The sequence below is a fragment of the Salvelinus namaycush genome, chromosome 16 (genome assembly GCF_016432855.1).
Source record: "Salvelinus namaycush isolate Seneca chromosome 16, SaNama_1.0, whole genome shotgun sequence".
NCBI classification, from domain to species: domain Eukaryota; kingdom Metazoa; phylum Chordata; class Actinopteri; order Salmoniformes; family Salmonidae; genus Salvelinus; species Salvelinus namaycush.
Genome location: NC_052322.1, coordinates 8,800,308 through 8,823,467, shown reverse-complemented (window position 1 = coordinate 8,823,467; position 23,160 = coordinate 8,800,308). Strand labels below are relative to the sequence as shown.

Here is a 23,160-nt window from a genome sequence, read left to right as displayed (position 1 = left end):
GGCTCTGAAAGAATGCTTTGGAAAGGAGCCAGCAGCAGATATTGTGATGACTAACTCTCAGCAGTCTACCAAGGAAGCTGTACACTAATCAGCTCTAACAAAGGCAGAAGAAGCAGCCTTCCAAATCGAAACCCCCCCAAAAATCCCCCTTTTGACCTCAGTCATACGTTAAGATGTCCATGTCGCATTTGCATTGGCTTTGCCAGCCAGAGGGAAAACAGACCTAACTCTACCTGAGCAAACGTAGCCGGGGCATTCAATCGCCGTTTCGCAATTGAGAGAAGCAAACGGGGACCCGGCGGCGTGCACCCACAATCCTTCAGACATGAGCGCCTCCGTGATGACAAGTGGCCTTTTTCCCATGTCCTTTCCCGTGTCCTCTGCGCTGATGCGGTACGCGGAGGCTGCCCAGGAGCCATGCCCTACCACGGACCAGGCCCCCATCCACAGCGGCGAGACGGTGAACGAGAAGAAGAAAGAGGGGGAGAGTGTTGTGTGTAAGAGCCAGCAGCAGGCCTCCCTATCCTGCCTGGTGGAAGAGTTCTTCTGTATTGGCAGCAGAATTGTGTCCTTCTCCATGTGGAGGCTGGGAGACATGGGTAAGGATGGATGGATGGATGGCATTTGGACTAGGTTAAAGATTGACCACTACAATAACTAGTGTTCTGGAGTACATTTGTTGTTGAAACGGAATGGGAACTTGGTCATGCATATCTGTATGTGTGTGTGTGTGCGTGTGTGTCTGGATTGTGGATGTGTTGTAGGAACAGTACATTTGTTATGTAGCTCTGGTGAGACGTGGTACTAGGTACTGTTCTACCAGATGACTGGAGTGTGTCAGTGGGACTGTGGTGGAACAACTTGTCCTATGACCTCATTATTGTTCTGCTGCTTTTTACATCAGTGACACAGACACCTTCACTACAGAAACATCGGTCTATAGGTGTGTATGTGTGTGTGCTGTATGTGTGCGCACGCTTGTGTGTGTGGGTGTGTGACATATGGACTCCAGACAATCCCCTAAAGCTTAGCCTAGTGCTCTGACCGAGTGCGCGAAGGACAACGTGACTCCGCCCCTTTGGCTCTCCTGGCCCACTTCTTCTACCCAGACTGCACTCCCACTGAAGCGCCGGATGACCAGGTCATGCCATCACTGCGGTTACACCCGGCACTTCTGCCGCTGCTTATTTAACAGCATTAAGGTTGACACCAACTTACCTCATCCTCAGCTGCCTCCTGGCAGATTGTGTGTCCATCACCTGTCGTCTGGCTTCTATTTTAACCATGTAAATAGTCGTAAAGCCCTCACACGATGGGTAGACGTCTGAAGAGTGTAGTTATGAATCAAGATCATGGGGTAATGTGTTTTACTCAAATCATGTTGAGAGTCAACACAAAGTTAGGAGATGGACTAAGTTGGGAATTTTGTCTGGGTGATTGTTGTATTGTTGTTGACGGTCAGTGTAATTACTTTTGATTCGTTTTCAAGCAAGCATTTTTTTTCGGTCTGATTCTTATCATTAATTGCGTTTGTTGAATTCCAGTAGCTTGTACTCAAACAAACAAGCAAGCCACTTTAGTGTGTTTCAATCAGACCTTTTGGGGCGAAGTGATTTCTCCCATTCAGAGATGTAATTGTTTCCCTTATTAGCCGACACATTGTTACACACAAGTGATTCTGACGTTCTCTCGTAATTACAATCACTACAGGAAAAGTAAAATGACTGTTAATTTAGGGTGACTTTGTTGACATGCCGAGGATAATACCATTATAATTGATGTATTTATTTTCAGTAGCTCCCAAATGTAATTTTGTTGTTGGTCATATCTCCCATGACTGGCATCTGTATACAGTAAGCTAGTCAAGCACAGTAATGACATACAATACTGTATTTTTTATGACAATTTTATCCTGCTGGACTGTCTTATTGTCTATATATGTTTTTACATCTCCCCATACTGTGTAACCCTGAGCATGTTTCCATGGCAACGGCTATGGACCCAATAATAAAGAGTTAGTTTGAAGTGGCCAGTCTCTGGGCAAACATTGAGATTTCCCTCCGGCTGTTAGTTTAAGTCTTTGCTACAGTACCCCTGCAGTATTTCTTTGCCATGCTGTGTCGGCTTGTTATCACTAAAAATGAGTTTCTCACGTCATGCCAAACCATTTGCTCATTATACAATTCTCAGTCCTTTCCTGAGGGACCATTTTTTTAAGGGGGTGCACATTTATTCTCTACCCACCTGAATCATTGAGCCCTTGATCAGTGGAATCAGGTTTGTTGGTGCTGCTGGGCTAAAACAAAAACGTAGACCCGCTTGTGTGATCCCAAGGGGAATTGATCGAGAAACACTGCACTACACACACAGCTGGAACACTTTTTTATTTTCCATCTCTAATTTCTTCCTAGAACACACACCAGTTCTTCTGTGCAGTGTGGTTTATATTATGAAGAGTTTCCTACAGATTCCTTGAAGTGGAGTCTTCTTTACAATGTGTATCTACCCCAGTTTGACGACTTGGTCCCTAATTGCTCCATTAGCAGCAATTCAAACAGCTGCAACTTCCGAGAGCGGCAGCATATCTCCGAGAGAGGGGAAAGTCCAACATGCACTAGACTGGTGCCTAATTGATTGTCCTTTGATTGATCGGGCTTCCATGGGCTGTGAATAGCCTTGACGTTTCCAACGTATTGACAAAATACGTTTGGAAAATATGCAGTATTTCTTTTCCCATTCCAGAATATCAGGGTTGGGGTCATCTAAATTCCAGTGAAAGGCGTTGAATACAATTGAGTTGCATTCCTATGGAGAAACTCCATGTCCAAGCTAACAAACAGGAATTTAACTGAAGTGACCCCAACCCTGTAGAATGATGTGGTGTTCTGTACACTTCACAGTAGACTGTAGATGACCCAACAACCCATTAGTTCACATTCCATCTCCCCCAGTTTAAACTGCAGATATCCATCCTTTCATATCATAACTCTTTGAAGCAATCATCTCTCCCATCTACCTTCCTTTGTCTCCCCTTTCTTTCCTCTCCTTTTCCCCCTCCTCTCTTTTTGGCTGCAATCAGCACTTGGCCCACTTTAAACAGAGTTTCGTTAGACTAGATTTGATTCGATTTTGCCTCTTGTCGCTGTAGTGAAATCAATTAGTCTACTCCCACCCACCCAACACACACTCACTCACAGTTGAGTAGATTCCTGGAGGAGCTGTCTGTCCGTATCATGGACTATGAAGAGCTAAGATGAGATAAGGGATAGATGCAGTCAGTGATACAGTGTTTCTAGGGGGTTGTGATGGTTCTGTAGCAGATGTTGGTCTTCACCGGGGACCACCTACCTTATTACATCTGGGATGGCTCTTCACCGGGGACCACCTACCTTATTACATCTGGGATGGCTCTTCACCGGGGACCACCTACCTTATTACATCTGGGATGGCTCTTCACCGGGGACCACCTACCTTATTACATCTGGGATGGCTCTTCACCGGGGACCACCTACCTTATTACATCTGGGATGGCTCTTCACCGGGGACCACCTACCTTATTACATCTGGGATGGCTCTTCACCGGGGACCACCTACCTTATTACATCTGGGATGGCTCTTCACCGGGGACCACCTACCTTATTACATCTGGGATGGCTCTTCACCGGGGACCACCTACCTTATTACATCTGGGATGGCTCTTCACCGGGGACCACCTACCTTATTACATCTGGGATGGCTCTTCACCGGGGACCACCTACCTTATTACATCTGGGATGGCTCTTCACCGGGGACCACCTACCTTATTACATCTGGGATGGCTCTTCACCGGGGACCACCTACCTTATTACATCTGGGATGGCTCTTCACCGGGGACCACCTACCTTATTACATCTGGGATGGCTCTTCACCGGGGACCACCTACCTTATTACATCTGGGATGGCTCTTCACCGGGGACCACCTACCTTATTACATCTGGGATGGCTCTTCACCGGGGACCACCTACCTTATTACATCTGGGATGGCTCTTCACCGGGGACCACCTACCTTATTACATCTGGGATGGCTCTTCACCGGGGACCACCTACCTTATTACATCTGGGATGGCTCTTCACCGGGGACCACCTACCTTATTACATCTGGGATGGCTCTTCACCGGGGACCACCTACCTTATTACATCTGGGATGGCTCTTCACCGGGGACCACCTACCTTATTACATCTGGGATGGGTCTTCACCGGGGACCACCTACCTTATTACATCTGGGATGGGTCTTCACCGGGGACCACCTACCTTATTACATCTGGGATGGCTCTTCACCGGGGACCACCTACCTTATTACATCTGGGATGGCTCTTCACCGGGGACCACCTACCTTATTACATCTGGGATGGCTCTTCACCGGGGACCACCTACCTTATTACATCTGGGATGGCTCTTCACCGGGGACCACCTACCTTATTACATCTGGGATGGCTCTTCACCGGGGACCACCTACCTTATTACATCTGGGATGGCTCTTCACCGGGGACCACCTACCTTATTACATCTGGGATGGCTCTTCACCGGGGACCACCTACCTTATTACATCTGGGATGGCTCTTCACCGGGGACCACCTACCTTATTACATCTGGGATGGCTCTTCACCGGGGACCACCTACCTTATTACATCTGGGATGGCTCTTCACCGGGGACCACCTACCTTATTACATCTGGGATGGCTCTTCACCGGGGACCACCTACCTTATTACATCTGGGATGGCTCTTCACCGGGGACCACCTACCTTATTACATCTGGGATGGCTCTTCACCGGGGACCACCTACCTTATTACATCTGGGATGGCTCTTCACAGATTCAGAGCTGAAGAGGCAGGCGGACAGTTTAGTTGTTGGCACAGTTCAGGGACGGGGGAATACAAAATATATAATACAAATACTCAGCTACATTGTATGCCAAAACATTTTGGGGGAATATATTATTTTATACTAATACAATTGCTCCTAGAAATCGATTTTGTTTCACAAGTAATTCAAAAAAATAGGTATCAAAATGATCCCCCGTTTTCAATACTCCAGCACCCTCCTCCTGCGAGGATAAGGACACTGAGCCTTTTTCTTAAATGATTCATGAGATTGGGTGGGATCTTAGACCATTCCTCCATACAGAATACTTCCAGATCCTTGATACCCTTCATATGCACTTATGGACTACCCTCTTCAATTCAAAGCAAAGGTTTTCAATGGGGTTCAAGTCCGGATACTGAGATGGCCATTGCGATATGTTGATTTTGTGGTCAATTTCTTTGTAGATTTTGATATGTGTTTCTTAGAAAAAAGGGTTTCAAAATGGTTATTCGGCTGTCGCCATAGGAGAACCCTTTTTGGTTCTGTGGAAAGGGTACTACATTGAACCCAAAAGGGTTCTACCTGGAACCAAAAAGGATTCTTCAAAGGGTTCTCCTATGGGCACAGACGAAGAACCCTTTAGGTTCTAGATTGCACCATTTTTTCTAAGAGTACATTTTTTGAGGGAAAAAAAGTATTACTTGTTAAACAAAATGTATTTCTCTGAGCAATTGTATAAAATAATATAATTTCCCTTTTTTTGCATACAATATAGCTCAGTATTTGAATTATTTATTTGATACAGTCATTTTTGCTCATCTTTATAAAAGCTGTCGATATTTTCGGACCCCACTGTAAATATCTAAATAAAGTACTGTCTCTATGCCGCAATAATGTAAGACTTCAACATCTATGCCCAAAGCCATAGAAATATAATTACTTGAATAGGCATTCAAGTCAATGAGTGGGTGATGGGTGGTCTATTTGCATTGCTTAAACAGCCTGAGGATAAAATGAACACAAATGAGCTGGATTGTTTGCAAAGCCCGGCGGGTTTTACTGATGTTGTTGTTGGGCTGAGTACAGTTACAGTATGTCCAGGCCTATTTGGAATGAGCTAGAGTACAGTTACAGTATGCCCAGGCCTATTTGGAATGAGCTAGAGTACAGTTACAGTATGTCCAGGCCTATTTGGAATGAGCTAGAGTACAGTTACAGTATGTCCAGGCCTATTTGCAATGAGCTAGAGTACAGTTACAGTATGCCCAGGCCTATTTGGAATGAGCTAGAGTACAGTTACAGTATGTCCAGGCCTATTTGGAATGAGCTAGAGTACAGTTACAGTATGTCCAGGCCTATTTGCAATGAGCTAGAGTACAGTTACAGTATGCCCAGGCCTATTTGGAATGAGCTAGAGTACAGTTACAGTATGTCCAGGCCTATTTGGAATGAGCTAGAGTACAGTTACAGTATGTCCAGGCCTATTTGCAATGAGCTAGAGTACAGTTACAGTATGTCCAGGCCTATTTGGAATGAGCTAGAGTACAGTTACAGTATGTCCAGGCCTATTTGCAATGAGCTAGAGTACAGTTACAGTATGTCCAGGCCTATTTGGAATGAGCTAGAGTACAGTTACAGTATGTCCAGGCCTATTTGGAATGAGCTAGAGTACAGTTACAGTATGTCCAGGCCTATTTGGAATGAGCTAGAGTACAGTTACAGTATGTCCAGGCCTATTTGGAATGAGCTAGAGTACAGTTACAGTATGTCCAGGCCTATTTGCAATGAGCTAGAGTACAGTTACAGTATGTCCAGGCCTATTTGCAATGAGCTAGAGTACAGTTACAGTATGTCCAGGCCTATTTGCAATGAGCTAGAGTACAGTTACAGTATGTCCAGGCCTATTTGCAATGAGCTAGAGTACAGTTACAGTATGTCCAGGCCTATTTGCAATGAGCTAGAGTACAGTTACAGTATGTCCAGGCCTATTTGGAATGAGCTAGAGTACAGTTACAGTATGTCCAGGCCTATTTGCAATGAGCTAGAGTACAGTTACAGTATGTCCAGGCCTATTTGGAATGAGCTAGAGTACAGTTACAGTATGTCCAGGCCTATTTGGAATGAGCTAGAGTACAGTTACAGTATGCCCAGGCCTATTTGGAATGAGCTAGAGTACAGTTACAGTATGTCCAGGCCTATTTGGAATGAGCTAGAGTACTGTTACAGTATGCATCAGCTCTGTTGTCTCTGGTGAACAATATTCACAATGTGTATTCCATGCATAGCGACTCACTCAACACCTATTTTCAAGGGAATGAAATGAATAAACATTATTGATCCCTTGAGGGAGAGACTGGTTTTTTTACTGGCAGCAGACAGACTGGGACAATACAGACACACCAGCATGTGTCAGAACACCTATGGAGATTCTCATTTTCTGTCCTCTCTCTGTCCTCCTCCGTGACCTGGAAACCGATAAGTGGAAGAGTGATCGAGGAAAGTGTCAAGTCGTTATTAGGCGAATGGAAGAGTGTCCGTCCCTCCTCAATACCCACCTTTCATCGAGGATAGTCATGTGTATTTGAGTTTTGATATCTGTCACTCCCCCTGTTTTGTCGGAGGGGAAAAGCATGCACACATTACGCTACACACAATGATATACCATTACATTTGGCATTCTTACTGAAATAAAACAAACTTTTAAATGTAGATTTTATGACAGAAAAAGACATACTGTATTGCCTAGACAGGTTTCACGCATGTACAGTAGCTTGTTGTTGGCACTACAGTCAGACTCCATGTGTAGCCAGTTACACTGTACACATTCAAGGCTCTAATAAAAAATGAAACTGAAAGTAAAATGAACTTCCACAATTTATTTCAATCGTAGCCATATCATCTTTACATCATTGAAATCACACTGATTCAAGCTATTTAACAGTTTAAAACATCCCTGTTATCATATACACATGTTGTCTTGAATTTCAATGTTAGCTAGCTTCGCTACTAAAAAGAAAGCTAGCCAACAACACCCAGAATTGCGACATGCACACTATCATCCACCTAAATTGCTGTAAAATCTGAATAATTCATCCAATCATGAAAACATTGGGCGGGGCTATGCATGACACTTTATTGATCTAGTGGCTAAAGACAAAGAATAGTGTTTAATAGAGTTTAAAATGAATTTGGTTGTCTTTGGAGGAAACATTCACTTGTATATTTCTGTTATTTTTAAGTTTAAATTGTACATTATTTTGTGTGTAGGATGGACCTAGGAAAGTTGTGAAGGCATATATTTAATCTTGCATTTATGCTCTTTCAAATTATATAAGAACCATGAGTGTGCTATGTACATTTCTTGATTTATTAGCAGTTAAAAAGGGTGAGTATTACACTAAGATGAATTGTCCAACTGGCTGGGGTTATAGCAGGTTATTAAGGGTAATATAAAACAGTAACTGGTGCACATTAATGTCATAGTATAAACACATTGTTCAATTTATCGTTATCGTGATAATTAAGTACATTTATTGTGATTTTGATTTTTTGTGCCTGATAGAAATGCTTCTCAATGTTGTCATATGATATCTCAAAACACTTTACAGTAGGGTTGGGTGGTATCCAGATTTTCATACCGTCATACCGTTTGTGTACCATAACGGGGTATACGGTATTACCAGAAGTGCACACAAGGAGCGCTATTTCAAAAAATATAAATACATGCACAAAACAATTTAGGCAACAGGGATCTTGATCTAGGAGTGGATTGAATGTCTCTGCTGTAACCAAGAAGCTTGATCTTGCCACTTAGCTAGCAAGTTAGCTAACCAAATGCATAGCTGGATATCATTTATTTGACACATCTTTGATTTCTTATAGTTATACTTAACTTATACTTATTAGAAATGGCATGGCACGCAGCCTCTTTGAGGCGGGGGTGCCCCCAACCCAAAAATGACAAATACATGTATATTTTTTTTTTTAAACAGTTGAAAATCATACCGTCGGTATTTCGAAATACCCCGGTATACTGTATAAACGGTATTTTTCCCAAGCCTACTTTACAGTCCAATCTATTGATCCCAATTGCCTCCGCCTACGACAGAAGAGAAATAATTGGGCATATGACTAGTAGTCTAGTCAGAATAGTAGTCTATTCTCTCGTTCAGCCTATTGCTGGCGCGTGAGGCTAACATTATATTGCCACATACTGTAGCCTATAATATTAGCATCGTCGTAGCAGTAGCTGGTAGAATTGCAATTTAAGTAAGTAGTGGTCCGGATTGGACTGACATTCTGCATTATCCCCTGGAGCAGGTATTCCCATATTGGGGCAATGCCGTCGAGGGTACGGCAAATAAAAATGTAATTCACATTTTAAAAATATATATATATAATGTTTTTTTCTATTTCTTTCCTTCACATTTTCAAACAGTCCATTTATATTTTCCAACGGGGCTATATATTTGGGTGAGTTTTTTTTCTCACCTGAGTAGCCACTGCCCCCCCCAAAATTCAACCATCTATTGTTCAGCGGAATAACAACACAATGTTAAATACAGGTAGTCTCGTCAAATAATTAACATCCAATCACATTAACCATTACTCTCTCACGGAAATTCCACTAACAGTCCGTAAGTAGCTAAACGTAGCTGCTGCTCATGTTGGTATCTGTACTGATGGCGCAAAAGCCATGACAGGGAGACCATAGTGGAGTGGTAACGCACGCGCAAGCAGTTGCTCCCGATGCCACTTGGGTACACTGCAACATCCACCGAGAGGCTCTTGCTGCCAAGGGAATGCCTGACAGCTTGAAAGACGTTTTGGACACTACAGTGAAAATGGTTAACTTTGTTAAAGCAAGGCCCCTGAACACTTGTGTATTTTCCGCACTATGCAATGATATGGGCAGCGACCATGTAACCCTTTTACAACATACAGAAGTGCGCTGGTTATCAAGGGGCAAAGTATTGACGCATTTTTTTGAATTGCAAGACGAGCTTAAAGTTTTCTTTACTGACCATAATTTTCACTTGTCTGACCGCTTGCATGATGACGAGTTTCTCACACGACTGGCCTATCTGGGTGATGTTTTTTCTCGCCTGAATGATCTGAATCTAGGATTACAGGGACTCTCCGCAACTATATTCAATGTGCGGGACAAAATTGAGGCTATGATTAAGAAGTTGGAACACGCAGGTCTTTCCATCAGTGTATGTTTTTTTGTGTGCAAATGAACTCAAGCTTACGGACGATGTCAAATGTGATATAGTGAAGCACCTGAGTGAGTTTGGTGCGCAATTACGCATGTACTTTCCCGAAACGGATAACACAAACCACTGGATTAGTTATCCCTTTCATGCCCTGCCTCCAGCCTTTTCGAAATTGCAACAAGCGGTTCTGTGAAAATGTAATTTAATCACAAGCTCCTGCCTTGGCAAAGCTCCTGCCTTTCCACATACAATCTAAATGATTTAAGCCTGAGACTCTATGTTCATCCTTTCAAGCACACCTTTCTCATCAACCTGTGGTGAGTTATTCACAATTTTCAATGAACAAATAAGGTTTTATATGTAAGATGGTTAAATAAAGAGCAAAATGATTGATTATTATAATATTATTATTTGTGCCCTGGTCCTATAAGAGCTCTTTGTCACTTCCCTCAAGCCGGGTTGTGACAAACTCACACTCATTCTTATGTTTAATAAATGTAGCTAACCATTTTTTTTCTTCCGCCCTAACACGGTGTAAAATAGGTGTCTGGTTCAGGGGATTATTTAAAAAGAAATTGCTTGGCTCTGCCCTCTCCCCTTCCCTCCCTCTCTCTGCCTCCCCCTCTCTCTGTCACTCTCCCTCTCCCTACCCCTCTCTCTTGCCCCCTCCCTCTCTCCATGTCCCCTTCTCTCCCTCTCCCCCTCTCCCCCATTTCGCTCTCCCTCTACCCTCTCTCCCCTCTTTCTCTCTCTCTCCAGCCGTCTCCCCCTCTCTCCCCATTATCCCCTTCTCACTCTCTCCCCCTCTCACTCTCTACCCCCTCTCCTCTCACTCTCCCCTTCTCTCTCCCCCCTCTCTCTCCCCCTCTTCCTCCCTCTCCCTCCAAGTAAAACACAGGCTGCTGTGAAAGCCATATCCAATGCAGTATGTGTGAGCGCGACCTTGTGTGAGTAAATGGTAAATAAATGTTTATCTGCCTTGAGCTCCAGACTGAAATGAATGAATGAATTGGTGCTTGACAACGAAACCTACTCGCACTCCAATGCAATACACACAGCCTCCCTCGTTATCCCAGACATAATCACTTAAATACACACACTCTCTCACTCTTACACTCACACTCTTACTCTCACACTAACTTCACGCTTTCTGTGTTTTTCTCTCCAGTGGAGAAATGCATGAGCTCCATGCAGACAGGGACCCAGATGGTGAAGCTCCGCGGCGGCTCCAAGGGACTGGTGCGCTACTTCTACCTGGACCAACACAAGTCCTGCATCCGCTGGCGGCCTTCTCGCAAGAACGAGAAGGCCAAGAGTGAGTAGTTTTACTATTTTTCTTCTTTTTTTTTTCTTCATGACTGAATGATTGACTGACCTGCTTAGACCTGGAATTAACAGGAGTTAAGTCTCTGTAGCCACACAGTCTGTTTAATAGTAGAATGACGAAGCCAAGAGGGAGTCTCTTTGACTTTACGACTGACTGACTGGCCCTCATCCAGTGTCTCACGTTTTGATTCCCTACTTCTGTAATGAACCTGGATGTAACAGGAATTACGGCCCAGATTCAATCAGATCCAGCGTTTAAGCCGGAGGGGTAACTGCGTTAGAGCTGTCAAATCGGTGAGCGGCTGCTCGTGTGGTCATTGTCAGGAAGCCACACCCATCCCACTCGCTTTAGAAGTTCAGAATGAGAAAGGCTATATAAAAAATAATGACACTCGCGTTCAAATCAATAAACAAAATAATAAGGATTTATACCGGCCTAAATTAACAGGGCTGCATGGGATTATTACTAATGCGACTCGGCACGTCCAATGGAAATGTCCGTGATGGGTATAACGTCGGAAGCTCAAATGCAGTTACAACTCTGACACACCTCCGACATCGCCTAAATAAAAATGATGAAACTGATATGCGGTTGTCGGTTATCGCAGGTTAAGGCAGAACAGATTGAATCTAGACTAGTATTTATAGCTCCACGATTAGTTTCATAGTACATATTAGTACATATAACATGTTTGCGTGAATGTCCCTTTAGTCTGTCTTACATCAACAATCAGCACTTCCATCTCTCCCACTAAGCTTATTACCATAGTCCCAAACAGCAGAGGAATCATTGAGGATTCACCTCAAAGTTGTTTGTGTAGAAACAAAATGGCCCCGTCTCACAGGAGGCACCAGGCTCAGTTTCCTACTGCTCGCTTCGTAGCCTCTAGCCCAGCTCCACCACCGCCATGGGAGTTAATAAGCTTCTTAAGTAGCCTCAATTATTCATCGGCTTTAATCTGCCAGACCAGCGTCGCTTGAGTCAACACATTGAACCAGGAAAGGCGGAACGCAGGGACCTCCAGAGAGACGAATGGAGCAGGAAAGGAAATTAGAATAAGAACCCCGGAATCTTCCATTCTGTCACATGGGATCGGATTGGGAGATACCCTAATGAACACAGTCTCAGGCTATGCGATGGAAAACAAAAATCAGCATTTCTTATTGGACAAGTCTATTGTAAAGAACACGACCCTGCCTTGCCGGGGCAGTTTTAGTGGTGGAGAGTTGAGACAGCTGGGTGAGAAATGTAGAGGTTGTTGTCATGCAGCAACACCAATCATGTCAACACAAAACTAAAAGACAGCAGGCCACATGACAGCACACTGACCCTACAGAAGCATATATATCTTTTTTGAAAGACTGTTCTTGAGAGGGCCACCATCACATTCCCGGCCCCAGATAACGGTACACTTCTGCATTATTTATGAACAGGCCTTATTCAGGGACCCCTTCATGCTTTCCCCCCCCTCTCCACCCGGGAGCACACAAGCCCCATGCGCTGTTGTTATTCAGCGTGTCGGCTTCACCTTTGACATGTAGTCTTGTGTGTGTTGACAATGTCCAATCAAACTGGTGTCAGGTTTCCATTCAACTGGGAGGCTTCTGTGCGACCTGAGACACATACTGTACCTGTGTGCATGCATGTGTATAGAATTCTTCTGTAGTTTTTCTTTCACTTTGAAAATGTGGAGTACTGTAGTTTTTTTTTAGATTGCATAGATCACTCCTCTCCTATAACGATGCTCTGTGTCTATTCCTAAATTAACACTGTCTGTGTTTAACAGAAATCAATCCACACGCATAATTGTATTAGTATATTAATAGATTCATCAATTACCATTATCTAAGTGAGTTTCATCGAGAAACTTTCTTAGATAATTCCTTTGATACAGCAGTAGCAATACAAGGATATAACATCTACAGAAAAGACAGAAATGCTTATGATTGAAGTGTTGCGATATACAGTACCAGTCAAAAGTTTGGACACACCTACTCATTCAAGGGTTTTTCTTTATTTTTACTATTTTCTACATTGTAGAATAATAGTGGAGACATCAAAACTATGGAATAACACACATGGAATCATGTAGTAACCAGGGTGAATAGGCTGCAAAAGCTAAATAAATCCAAATAAATAAACCATCAAGGCATATTGGCTGGACCTCCTCCAAGCATTAATCAAAGGCACAAAGGCTTTTGAACTAACTGTATGGGAATGGATTGTTTTTCTCAGGTTGGATGGCCTCTAGGTCAGCAAGTTAGTATTTTCAAGGGAATTATGCATGTTCAACAGCTCCGCGACCCAAGGGGCTGGCATATGAAATAATGACATGGAGAGAGCTCAACCTGAAAACCAGACAGAATATATTTTATTAGCTCCCAAATTAGGTGATCATCACAAAAGGTTACTGAGTCAATCTTCCCGAAAACAGGCCAACGTGATAGCATACACTTCTCACCTTTTCTGTCTCAGAACATTGAGTGGTCTTGACGTAAACTCAAAATGGCCACCACATACAGTTGAAGTCAGAAGTTTACATACACTTAGGTTGGAGTCATTAAAACTCGTTTTTCAACCACTCCACAAATGTCTTGTTAACAAACTATAGTTTTGGTAAGTCGGTTAGGACATCTATTTTGTGCATGACACAAGTCATTTTTCTAACAATTGTTTACAGACTGATTATGTCACTTATAATTCACTGTATCACAATTCCAATTCCATATTGCCTAAGCCTAGTAATTCAGACTTCTAAGTTAAGTTTCGATCCCTCCCTGTACCTCAACAATTTAGCCGCCCGCTGCTGTTTCAGCCTCGTTATACGTCAGACGGGGGGGGGGAAATAAATCCAATCCCGCCCAATGGAATAAACTCAATATAATATGAATATGAGGGTTATAAATGGATTTGCTTCATCGAGTGACTTTTCCTGATTCTCTATTAAGTTTTAATGGTCTACATCGGAAGTGCCTCAGGTTTCCATTGAATAGTTCCTCTTTTAACATGTGGATTTTTCACACTACTGAGCTGGGCTAAATGAAATGGGCCTGGTTATGCATTTTTTTTTAGGCGCTGAAATGGACAATTTGAAAGGGAAGTAACTAAGCCAAAACAGTATGGTTCGGATTGGCATGATGGTGTGAAAAGGGTCATGTAAGGCCCAAATTCAACGTCAACAGTCAGCTTTTCATTGTTTCACCTGACTTTTCCAGCGTGATGGTGAACTAACCTTTATTTCCTATCTCTCTCCCTATTTCTCTCTCTCCCTCGCTCTATCCAGTCTCCATCGACTCCATCCGAGAGGTGTGCGAGGGCAAGCAATCTGAGATCTTCCAGCGCTACTCTGAGGGCAGCTTCGACCCCAACCGCTGTTTCAGCCTGTATTATGGCGAGCGCTTGGAGTCCCTGGATCTAGTGTCCAGTACGGGCGAGGAAGCGCGCACCTGGATCACTGGCCTCAAGTACCTGGTGGCGGGCATCAGCGACGAGGACAGCCTGGCCAAGAGGCAGCGCACCCGTGATCAATATCCTTACCGGGGAAATGGGCATGTTAGGCTGTCTCTGGGCATGGGTAACTGGACAGCCGGGTCTTATTCATTAGTGCACACTAGCAAAATGTTTTGCCGCGGAAAATTAGCATTTGTAATTGGACAGGTTTAGCTTGTCCCTCCCGGTTTCAATCTGTTTTCTTCCGTTGCCTAATAAATAGGACCCACAGGTCAATGACATTTCTATTCAGTCAGTGCAGGTCAGGAGAAGAATTGAAATACCATTTTTGGTGAGGACTTTTCAATATTTGAATTGGAGTGTGGATAAGGAATAATGATGCTAGCACGCATGCACACACACTAAAGTTCCTTCTCTCTCCCCACACGCAGACTGACACACACAGTCTTCCGTGCTGGCATGTCAGCAAGGCTGATGTGCTGATAAAAGAAGGGCAGGTGAAGGCTGCCGGAGGCACCTATCACATCGTCTCGATCAGAGACGCACACAGACTGTTTGCGCTAAAATTAGACTCGGCTGCGGAGAGTGAGAGCTGTGTGAGAGATCAAAAGGTTTTGCTCGTTTCAGAACGGTTTGGGCTCTGAACCACAATTCACCTTCTCTAAATATTCTGAACCACCGTAGCTGTAAACTTTTTGTTGCAGATGATACTTGATTAATCAATCAATAAATCAATCAATCAATCGATGTGAACACCTGTGGATAGTTAATAGAACACCTAGACTGCATTTAAACAGGCAAGTACCCGTGTCTGTGCCCGTGTCTGTGCCCGTGTCTGTGCCCGTGTCTGTGCCCGTGTCTGTGCCCGTGTCTGTGCCCGTGTCTGTGCTCGTGTCTGTGCCCGTGTCTGTGCCCGTGTCTGTGCTCGTGTCTGTGCCCGTGTCTGTGCCCGTGTTTGTGCCCGTGTCCGTGTCTGTGCTTACATGTGTGTTATCCATCCTCAACACCTGGTTGACTGGTACGTGGCTGAAGCAGACATTTGCGGAGGCGGATAAGAACGGCGATGGCAGCCTGAGCATCAGCGAGGTCCTGCAGCTCCTCCATAAACTCAACGTCAACCTACCCCGCCAGAAAGTCAAGCAGATGTTCAAGGTACACCACAGTCATATTTTTATGTTAATAGTAATGTAGCTTTAATAGCACTTTGAATTACAAAGATAATCTCAAAATGAGAGGGAGAGAAGGAGTGTTGTAAGTGACAGCAAGGCTGCTTAGTGGCCTTTTTTACCAATGTGTGTGTCTCATTGGTTTGTTGTGGTAGGGACGCACTACTCTCTCAATAATGAGCAGTCAAAGAATCTTACAGACAAGTCTGTCAATGGAGTTGGTCCCAAATGGCACCCTATTTAATCTATAAGTCTTTGCTAGGTAAAGCCCCGCCTTATCTCAGCTCACTGGTCACCATAGCAACACCCACCCGTAGCACGCGCTCCAGCGGGTATATTGCACTGGTCATACCCAAAGCCAACACTTCCTTTGGCCTCCTTTCCTTCCAGTTCTCTGCTGCCAATGACTGGAACGAATTGCAAAAATCTCTGAAGCTGGAGTCTTATATCTCCCTCTTTAACTTTAAGCATCAGCTGATTGAGCAGCTTACCGATCACTGTACCTGTACACAGCCAATCTGTAAATAGCACACCCAACTACCTCATCCCCATATTATTACTTACCCTCTTGCTCTTTTGCACCCCAAATCTGTAAATAGCACACCCAACTACCTCATCCCCATATTATTACTTACCCTCTTGCTCTTTTGCACCCCAGTATCTCTACTTCCACATCATCTGCCCATCTATCACTCCAGTATTAATGCTAAATTGTAATTATTTTCGCCTCTACGGCCTATTTATTGCCTACCTCCCTACTCTTCTACATTTGCACACACTGTACATAGATTTTTCAATTTTTATTTTCTTTTGTGTTATTGTCTGTACGTTTGTTTATGTGTAACTCTGTGGTGTTGTTTTTGCCGCACTGCTTTGCTTTATCTTGGCCAGGTCGCAGTTGTAAATGAGAACTTGTTCTCAACTGGCCTACCTGGTTAAATAAAGGTGAAATTATTTTAAAAAAAAAACATTTTATATAGTGCACTACATTTGGCCAGAGCCCTAAGCGCTACATAGGGAATAGGGTGCCAATCAGGATGCGAACATTGTCAACGGATTTTATTTTTTATTTATTTAACCTTTAACCTATTTAACGAGGCAAGTCAGTTAAGAACAAATTCTTATTTACAATGACGGGGCCAATTGTGCGCCGCCCCGATCAAAGCAATTGATACTACACACTTAGTATCAATCAAAGCAATTGATACTACGTGTATTTATTTTAGTTTCTTAACACTTTTTTTTCTGAAAACTGCATTGTTGGTTAAGGGCTTGTAAGTAAGCATTTCACTGTAAGGTCTACAGCTGTTGTATTCGGCGCATGTGACAAATACAATTTGACTTGATTTTCTGGATATTTTGAAACAGTAAGTACAAAACCAGAGATGCACTTTAATTTCTGAGATGATATTTTGTGAGTCTTTATCTTATGAAAGAGATGACGGCCTCTTTGTTTCCAATATGCTTAATTGAAACCATAAAGCCTAAGCAAACGACAATTACCTTTGATTTCTTAGATATCTCGACTCAGTTTGTGTGTGAATGCACATCCCATTCTCCCTGTATGGTTTAGAAATGACGAGGCAGCTTTTTCTAAATGACCCAGTCATGGTAAATAGAAAGGGCTGGGGCTTTCACGTCTTGATTATTTCACAACTTTAAATTGAGTTCATTCAACAACTTCATTCAAGAATGTCGCAAAAGTACGCATTCACACTTGACCTTTTCCAAACCCATTTCGAATGACTCACTCAGTGGTAATGGGGATGTGTCATCATGATGGTTGTGACATTTCGGACAGATTTGTCACAGGAAACAGTGTTACAGGAAAGGCAATTGTGTCGTTCCATTTGATTTCAATCACTTTTTACATTTATTATTTTAAAAAATTGTACCCCTTTTCTCCCCAATTTCGTGTTATTCAATTGGTAGTTACAGTCTTGTCCCATTTCTGCAACCCCCGTATGGACTTGGGAGAGGCTAAGGTCGAGAGCTGTAGGTCCTCCGAGACACGATCCAGCCAAGCCGCACTGCTTCTTGACACAATGCCAACCCGGAAGCCAGCCGTTTCCTCCACCAGGTGTTGGAGGAAACACCGTACACCTGGCGGCCGTGTCAGCGTGCATGCGCCCGGCCCACCACAGGAGTCGCTAGAGCACGATGGGACAAGGACATCCTGGCCGGCCAAACCCTCCCCTAACCCGGACGACGCTGTGCCAATTGTGCTCCGCCCCGTGGGTTTCCCGGTCGCGACCGGCTGCGGATCTCTAGTGGCACATCTAGCACTGCGATGCAGTACCTTAGACCACTGCTCCACTCGGGAGGCCTTTCAATCACTTTTTAACCACACCCCTTTTGTTTTGAGCAAAACTTACCATACATATTTGCTATGGTAGAAGTGGTCCTGAATGCCCCAAATGTTTTTGTATTTTACCGCCCTTTTCTCCCCAATTTCGATCTTGTCTCATCGCTGCCATTCTCCAACGGGCACGGGAGAAGCGAAGGTGGAGTCATGAGTCCTCCGGAACATGACCCGCCTAACTGCTCTCCTTAACACCCGCCAGATTAACCCGGAAGCCAGCAGCACCGCATGTGTTGGAGGACACAGTTAAACTGGCGACCGGGGTCAGCCTGCAGAAGTAGTTCCACAAAGAGTTGCTAGAGCTCGATGACCCAAGTAAAGTAAAGCCCCTCCTCCCCCCCCCCCCCCCCCCCCGGCCAAACCCTCCCCTAACCTGGACGACGCTGGGTCAATTGTCCTCCATCCTATGGGACTCCCGGCCATGATGCAGTGCCTTAGACTGCTGCGCCACTCGGGAGGCGCGCCAAAACAAAGTTGACCCATTTTGCATACCTTTTTAACGTCAATGATCTTAAAATGCGTAAACTCTGATGTTTTACATGTGTGCGTATGTTGTAGCTTCAAACCTATTCTACATCATCTGAGGTGTTTGTGTTGTGCCCGCCATCGGTTGAGACACAGCATGCCTTTGAATACAGGGTGGGTGTCATTTGTGTTGTCAAAAAGTCTGTATGAACAGTTTACATATACTGTACAATGCTATCAGAAAGTATTCACACCCCTTGACTTTTTCCACATTTTGCCGTGTTACTGCCTGAATTTAAAATTGAGATGTTGTCACTGGCCTACTCTATAATATCAAAGTGGAATTATGTTTGTATAATTTTTTTAAACAAAAAATGAAAGGCCGACATGTCTTGAGTCAAGATTTCAACCCCTCTGTTATGGCAAGTCTAAATAAGCCCTGAACCGGTTCCAACCCCCAAAAAGTACTGGTATATATCGTTCCTTTCTGTTCCTTTTTTTAACCAGTGAAGTCAACAGTTTTTTAGATTTAGCTAATTCAATTACTTCACCAATCAGTGCGGATAGAGCAGGCAAGCTATTTGTTTACATGCGTGGTGGACAGACAAGTGTAGCCTATGGCACAAGATGAGTGAAAATGTGCAGGTAGGGAAAGAGTGAGAGAGGGTTGAGGAGCATTATATGAATTAGTTCCACAGAATTATACCTAGGAGGAGTGGCTTCTATGGAGAAACGTTGAATGTCCTTTGAGCTAGCTAGCTAACAAGCTTGTGTGTGCAGAGTGGCACCAGAATTAAAAACACGTCTTACCTTTTTGTAGTTACTAAATCCAACGTGAAACATGATAACTATGCTTATAGTATTATAAACACAACATGCAACAATTTCAAAGATTTTACTGAGTTACAGTACATAAGGAAATCAGTCAATTTAAATTAATTAATTAGGCCATAATCTATGGATTCCACATGACTTGTAAAACAGATATGCATCTGTTGGTCACAGATATCTTTAAAAAAAGGTAGGGGTGTGGATCAGCTTGGGAGCTTTAACAATGTGCGGGCTTCTTTGTTCGTTACTAGGAGCGTGGATCAGAACACCAGTCAGTATCTGGTGTGACCACAATTTGCCTCATGCAGCCCAACACATCTCCTTCGCATAGAGTTAATCAGGCTGTTGATTGTGGCCTGTGGAATGTTGTTCCATTCAATGGCTGTGCGAAGTTGCTGGATATTGGCAGGAACTGGAACACTTTGTCATACACGTTGGCCCAGAGCATCCCAAACATGCTCAATTGGTGACATGTCTGGTGAGTATGCAGGCCATGGAAGAACTGGGACATTTTCAGCTTCCAGGAATTGTGTACAGATCCTTGTGACATGGGGATGTGTATTATCATGCTGAAACATGAGGTGATGGCGGCATATGAATGGCACGTTAATGGGCCTCAGGATCTCATCATGGTATCTCTGTGCATTCAAATAGCCATCGATAAAATGCAATTGTGTTCTATGTCTGTAGCTTATGCCTGCCCATACCATAACCCCACCGCCACCATGGGGCACTCTGTTCACAACATTGACATCAGCGAACTGCTCGCCCACACAACGCCATACACGTGGTCTCCGGTTGCGAGGCCGGTTGGACGTACTGCCATATTCTCTAAAACGATGTTGGGGTCAGCTTATGGTAGAGAAATTAGCATTAAATTGTCTGGCAACAGCTCTGGTTGACATTCGTTCAGTCAACATGCCAATTGCACGCTCCCTCAAAACTTGAGACATCTGTGGCATTTTGTTGTGTGTCAAAACTGCTAATTTTGGAGTGGCCTTTTATTGTCCCCAGCACAGTGTGCACCTGTGTAATGATCATGCTGTTTAATTAGCTTCTTGATATGCCACACCTGTCAGGTGGATAGATTATCTTGGCAAAGGATAAATTCTCACTAACAGGGATGTAAACATATTTGTACAAAACATTTTAGAGAAATAGGCTTTTTGTGTGTATGTATTTTTTAAGTTTTTTTTAATCTCATGTAACATTGGACCAACACTTTACATGTTGTGTTTATATTTTTGTTCGGTGTAGCATTGAAAAAGTTAATCCATTCTTCTCTAGCTAATTAAAAACTCTCTCCCTATCATCTGAATCAAGCTTGTAACATCAGTACAGTAGCCTGTGCTATGGAGGGGGAGGGGCAGGTAGCCTAAACACACACAGGCAAAGATTTTCAGCTTGCAGGCAGACACTGGAAGTTTCTGAGTGACAGAGTGAGGGCTTTGCATAGGAGCTTTGTTGCGTTTTGTCCTTCGGACTGCCAGATGGTGAAGCGTGATTCATCACTCCAGAGAATGCATTTCCACTGCTCCAGAGTCCAATGGTGGCGAGCTTTACACCACTCTAGCTGACGCTTGGCATTGCGCATGGTGAACTCAGGCTTCAGTGCGGCTGCTCAGCCATGGAAACCCATTTCATGAATCTCCCAACTAACAGTTATTGTGCTGACGTTGCATTCAGAAGCAGTTTGGCACTAGGTACTGAGTGTTGCAACCGAGGACTGATGATTTTTACGGGCTACACGCTTCAGCACTCGGCGGTCCCGTTCTGTGAGCTTGTGTGGCCTACCACTTTGCGGCTTAACAGTTGTTGCTCCTAGACTTTTCCACTTAAGTGATAATGCCAGAGAAGCTGGTGTTTGGAGGATATATTGGCCAATATATCCTCCAAACACCGGCTTCGAGGGTATTATCACTTTTATACAACGGGGTTACCAACATATTAAAATAATGATTTACATATTTTCATTCAACTTTATTTTGATGAATTTATTCATACTATTTCATCCTTCCACAAGATATAGTCCCGACACAAATCTAGGGTTGCTACCCAAGCCGGCTGGTCGTTCGTTCTATCGGTTCGGTTGCCAGAGACGCAACCCAGTTGTTAAGTATTTTTGTTCTGTATCTATGGACGCGACCGAGTTGTTTATTCTAAGTGTTCTATTGCCATACTGGCTGTCAACGTTCTTATCCCTTGCATGCTAGCTAGCCAACTACATCAGACTTGCAGTCACGTCAAACAGTGCAGCCAGAATAACAACAAAGTAGCTGCATTTGCATTTGTTTAAGCTGTTTTCTAGTGAAATGTATTTCTAACATCCACAACAATAATCTAATGATGCACAATAATGCTCGATTTCAGCTGGCATAAAAAATGTGCTCTCCCGTCAGGACACTGTTGTTCAGAGGAGCTCCCTTCAAACTGAAGCTGGAAAGACTGCAAACTAGATGCATTTCATTTGACCTGTTTGCTATTGATATTTCTTTGTATATTCTTTGTATAAAAATGATGCTGATTCATGATTTCGAATGGCTGAGAAAAGCTGCCTGCCTGTCTCTCATCCCGAGTCCCGACACGTTCATTACTATGCGACAGCTGGAGATTGAATTTGAATATTGTAACAATGTTGCAAATGTCAGAGAGACAGACGGCAAGGTTTATACAAATCTCCGCTGTTGAAAACAACTAAATGTTAGTCTAAAAGAAATGTGAGATAATGTCTACGTGCTTTTTATAGTGGAGATCAAGTTTATAAATTGCCTGGCTGGGCTAATGAGACAGTGGATTGCGCAGTCAGATGGAACAGAGTAAATAGCCATTTTAATGTCATATATTTAGCAGATGGTAGCTTGTGGAATAGACACCAGCTGGAATGCGGTTTTAACCCATCAGCATTCAGGATTAGACCCAACCGTTATACAATTCACAATCACAGCACTTACAGTGGACCGGGGCAGTTCTAGCAGGGCAGAAATTTGACGAACTGACTTGTTGGAAAGGTGGCATCCTATGACGGTGCCACGTTGAAAGTCACTGAGCACTTCAGTAAGGCCATTCTACTACCAATGTGTCCTCGATTTTATACACCTGTCATCTACGGGTGTGGCTGAAATAGCTGAATCCACTAATTTGAGGAGGTGTCCACATACTTTTGTATATATAGTGTATCTGCAACAAAACAATTTGTTGGAAAATATGCATATTTTTTTAATGCTGATTTGAGATATTATCATGAGAATATGTGGCCAATTGGATGGAAACCTAGCTTGTAATGTCTATTATGATCTTTTAAATGTATGCAAATTGTAAAGTATTTTTGTCTGTAACGTATTTTCCGGTATGTGTCAGATCGCAGGAAGACTAGATGTCTCCATTGACGTTGGCTAATGGGGATCCTAATAAAAATCGTAAATCCTAAAAAGTGGCGGTGAGAAGATCAAGGAAAGACGAATGGAGATATAACCCTTGCTACATGACTTTTTACTTAGG

At 43.5% G+C, this 23,160-nt stretch overlaps 1 protein-coding gene across 1 annotated transcript in view; it reads left to right on the top strand.

Annotated features, from left to right (window-relative positions):
- Nucleotides 1–388: 388 nt before the first annotated feature.
- LOC120060878 (1-phosphatidylinositol 4,5-bisphosphate phosphodiesterase eta-2-like) overlaps nt 389–23,160 on the top strand; it is a 75,524-nt gene continuing 52,752 nt past the window's right edge. Inside the window, exons 1-4 of the mRNA XM_039010286.1 lie at nt 389–599; nt 11,230–11,376; nt 14,672–14,915; nt 15,861–15,990. Coding sequence (XP_038866214.1) covers nt 389–599; nt 11,230–11,376; nt 14,672–14,915; nt 15,861–15,990 — 732 coding nt within the window. The remainder of the gene's footprint in view (nt 600–11,229; nt 11,377–14,671; nt 14,916–15,860; nt 15,991–23,160) is intronic.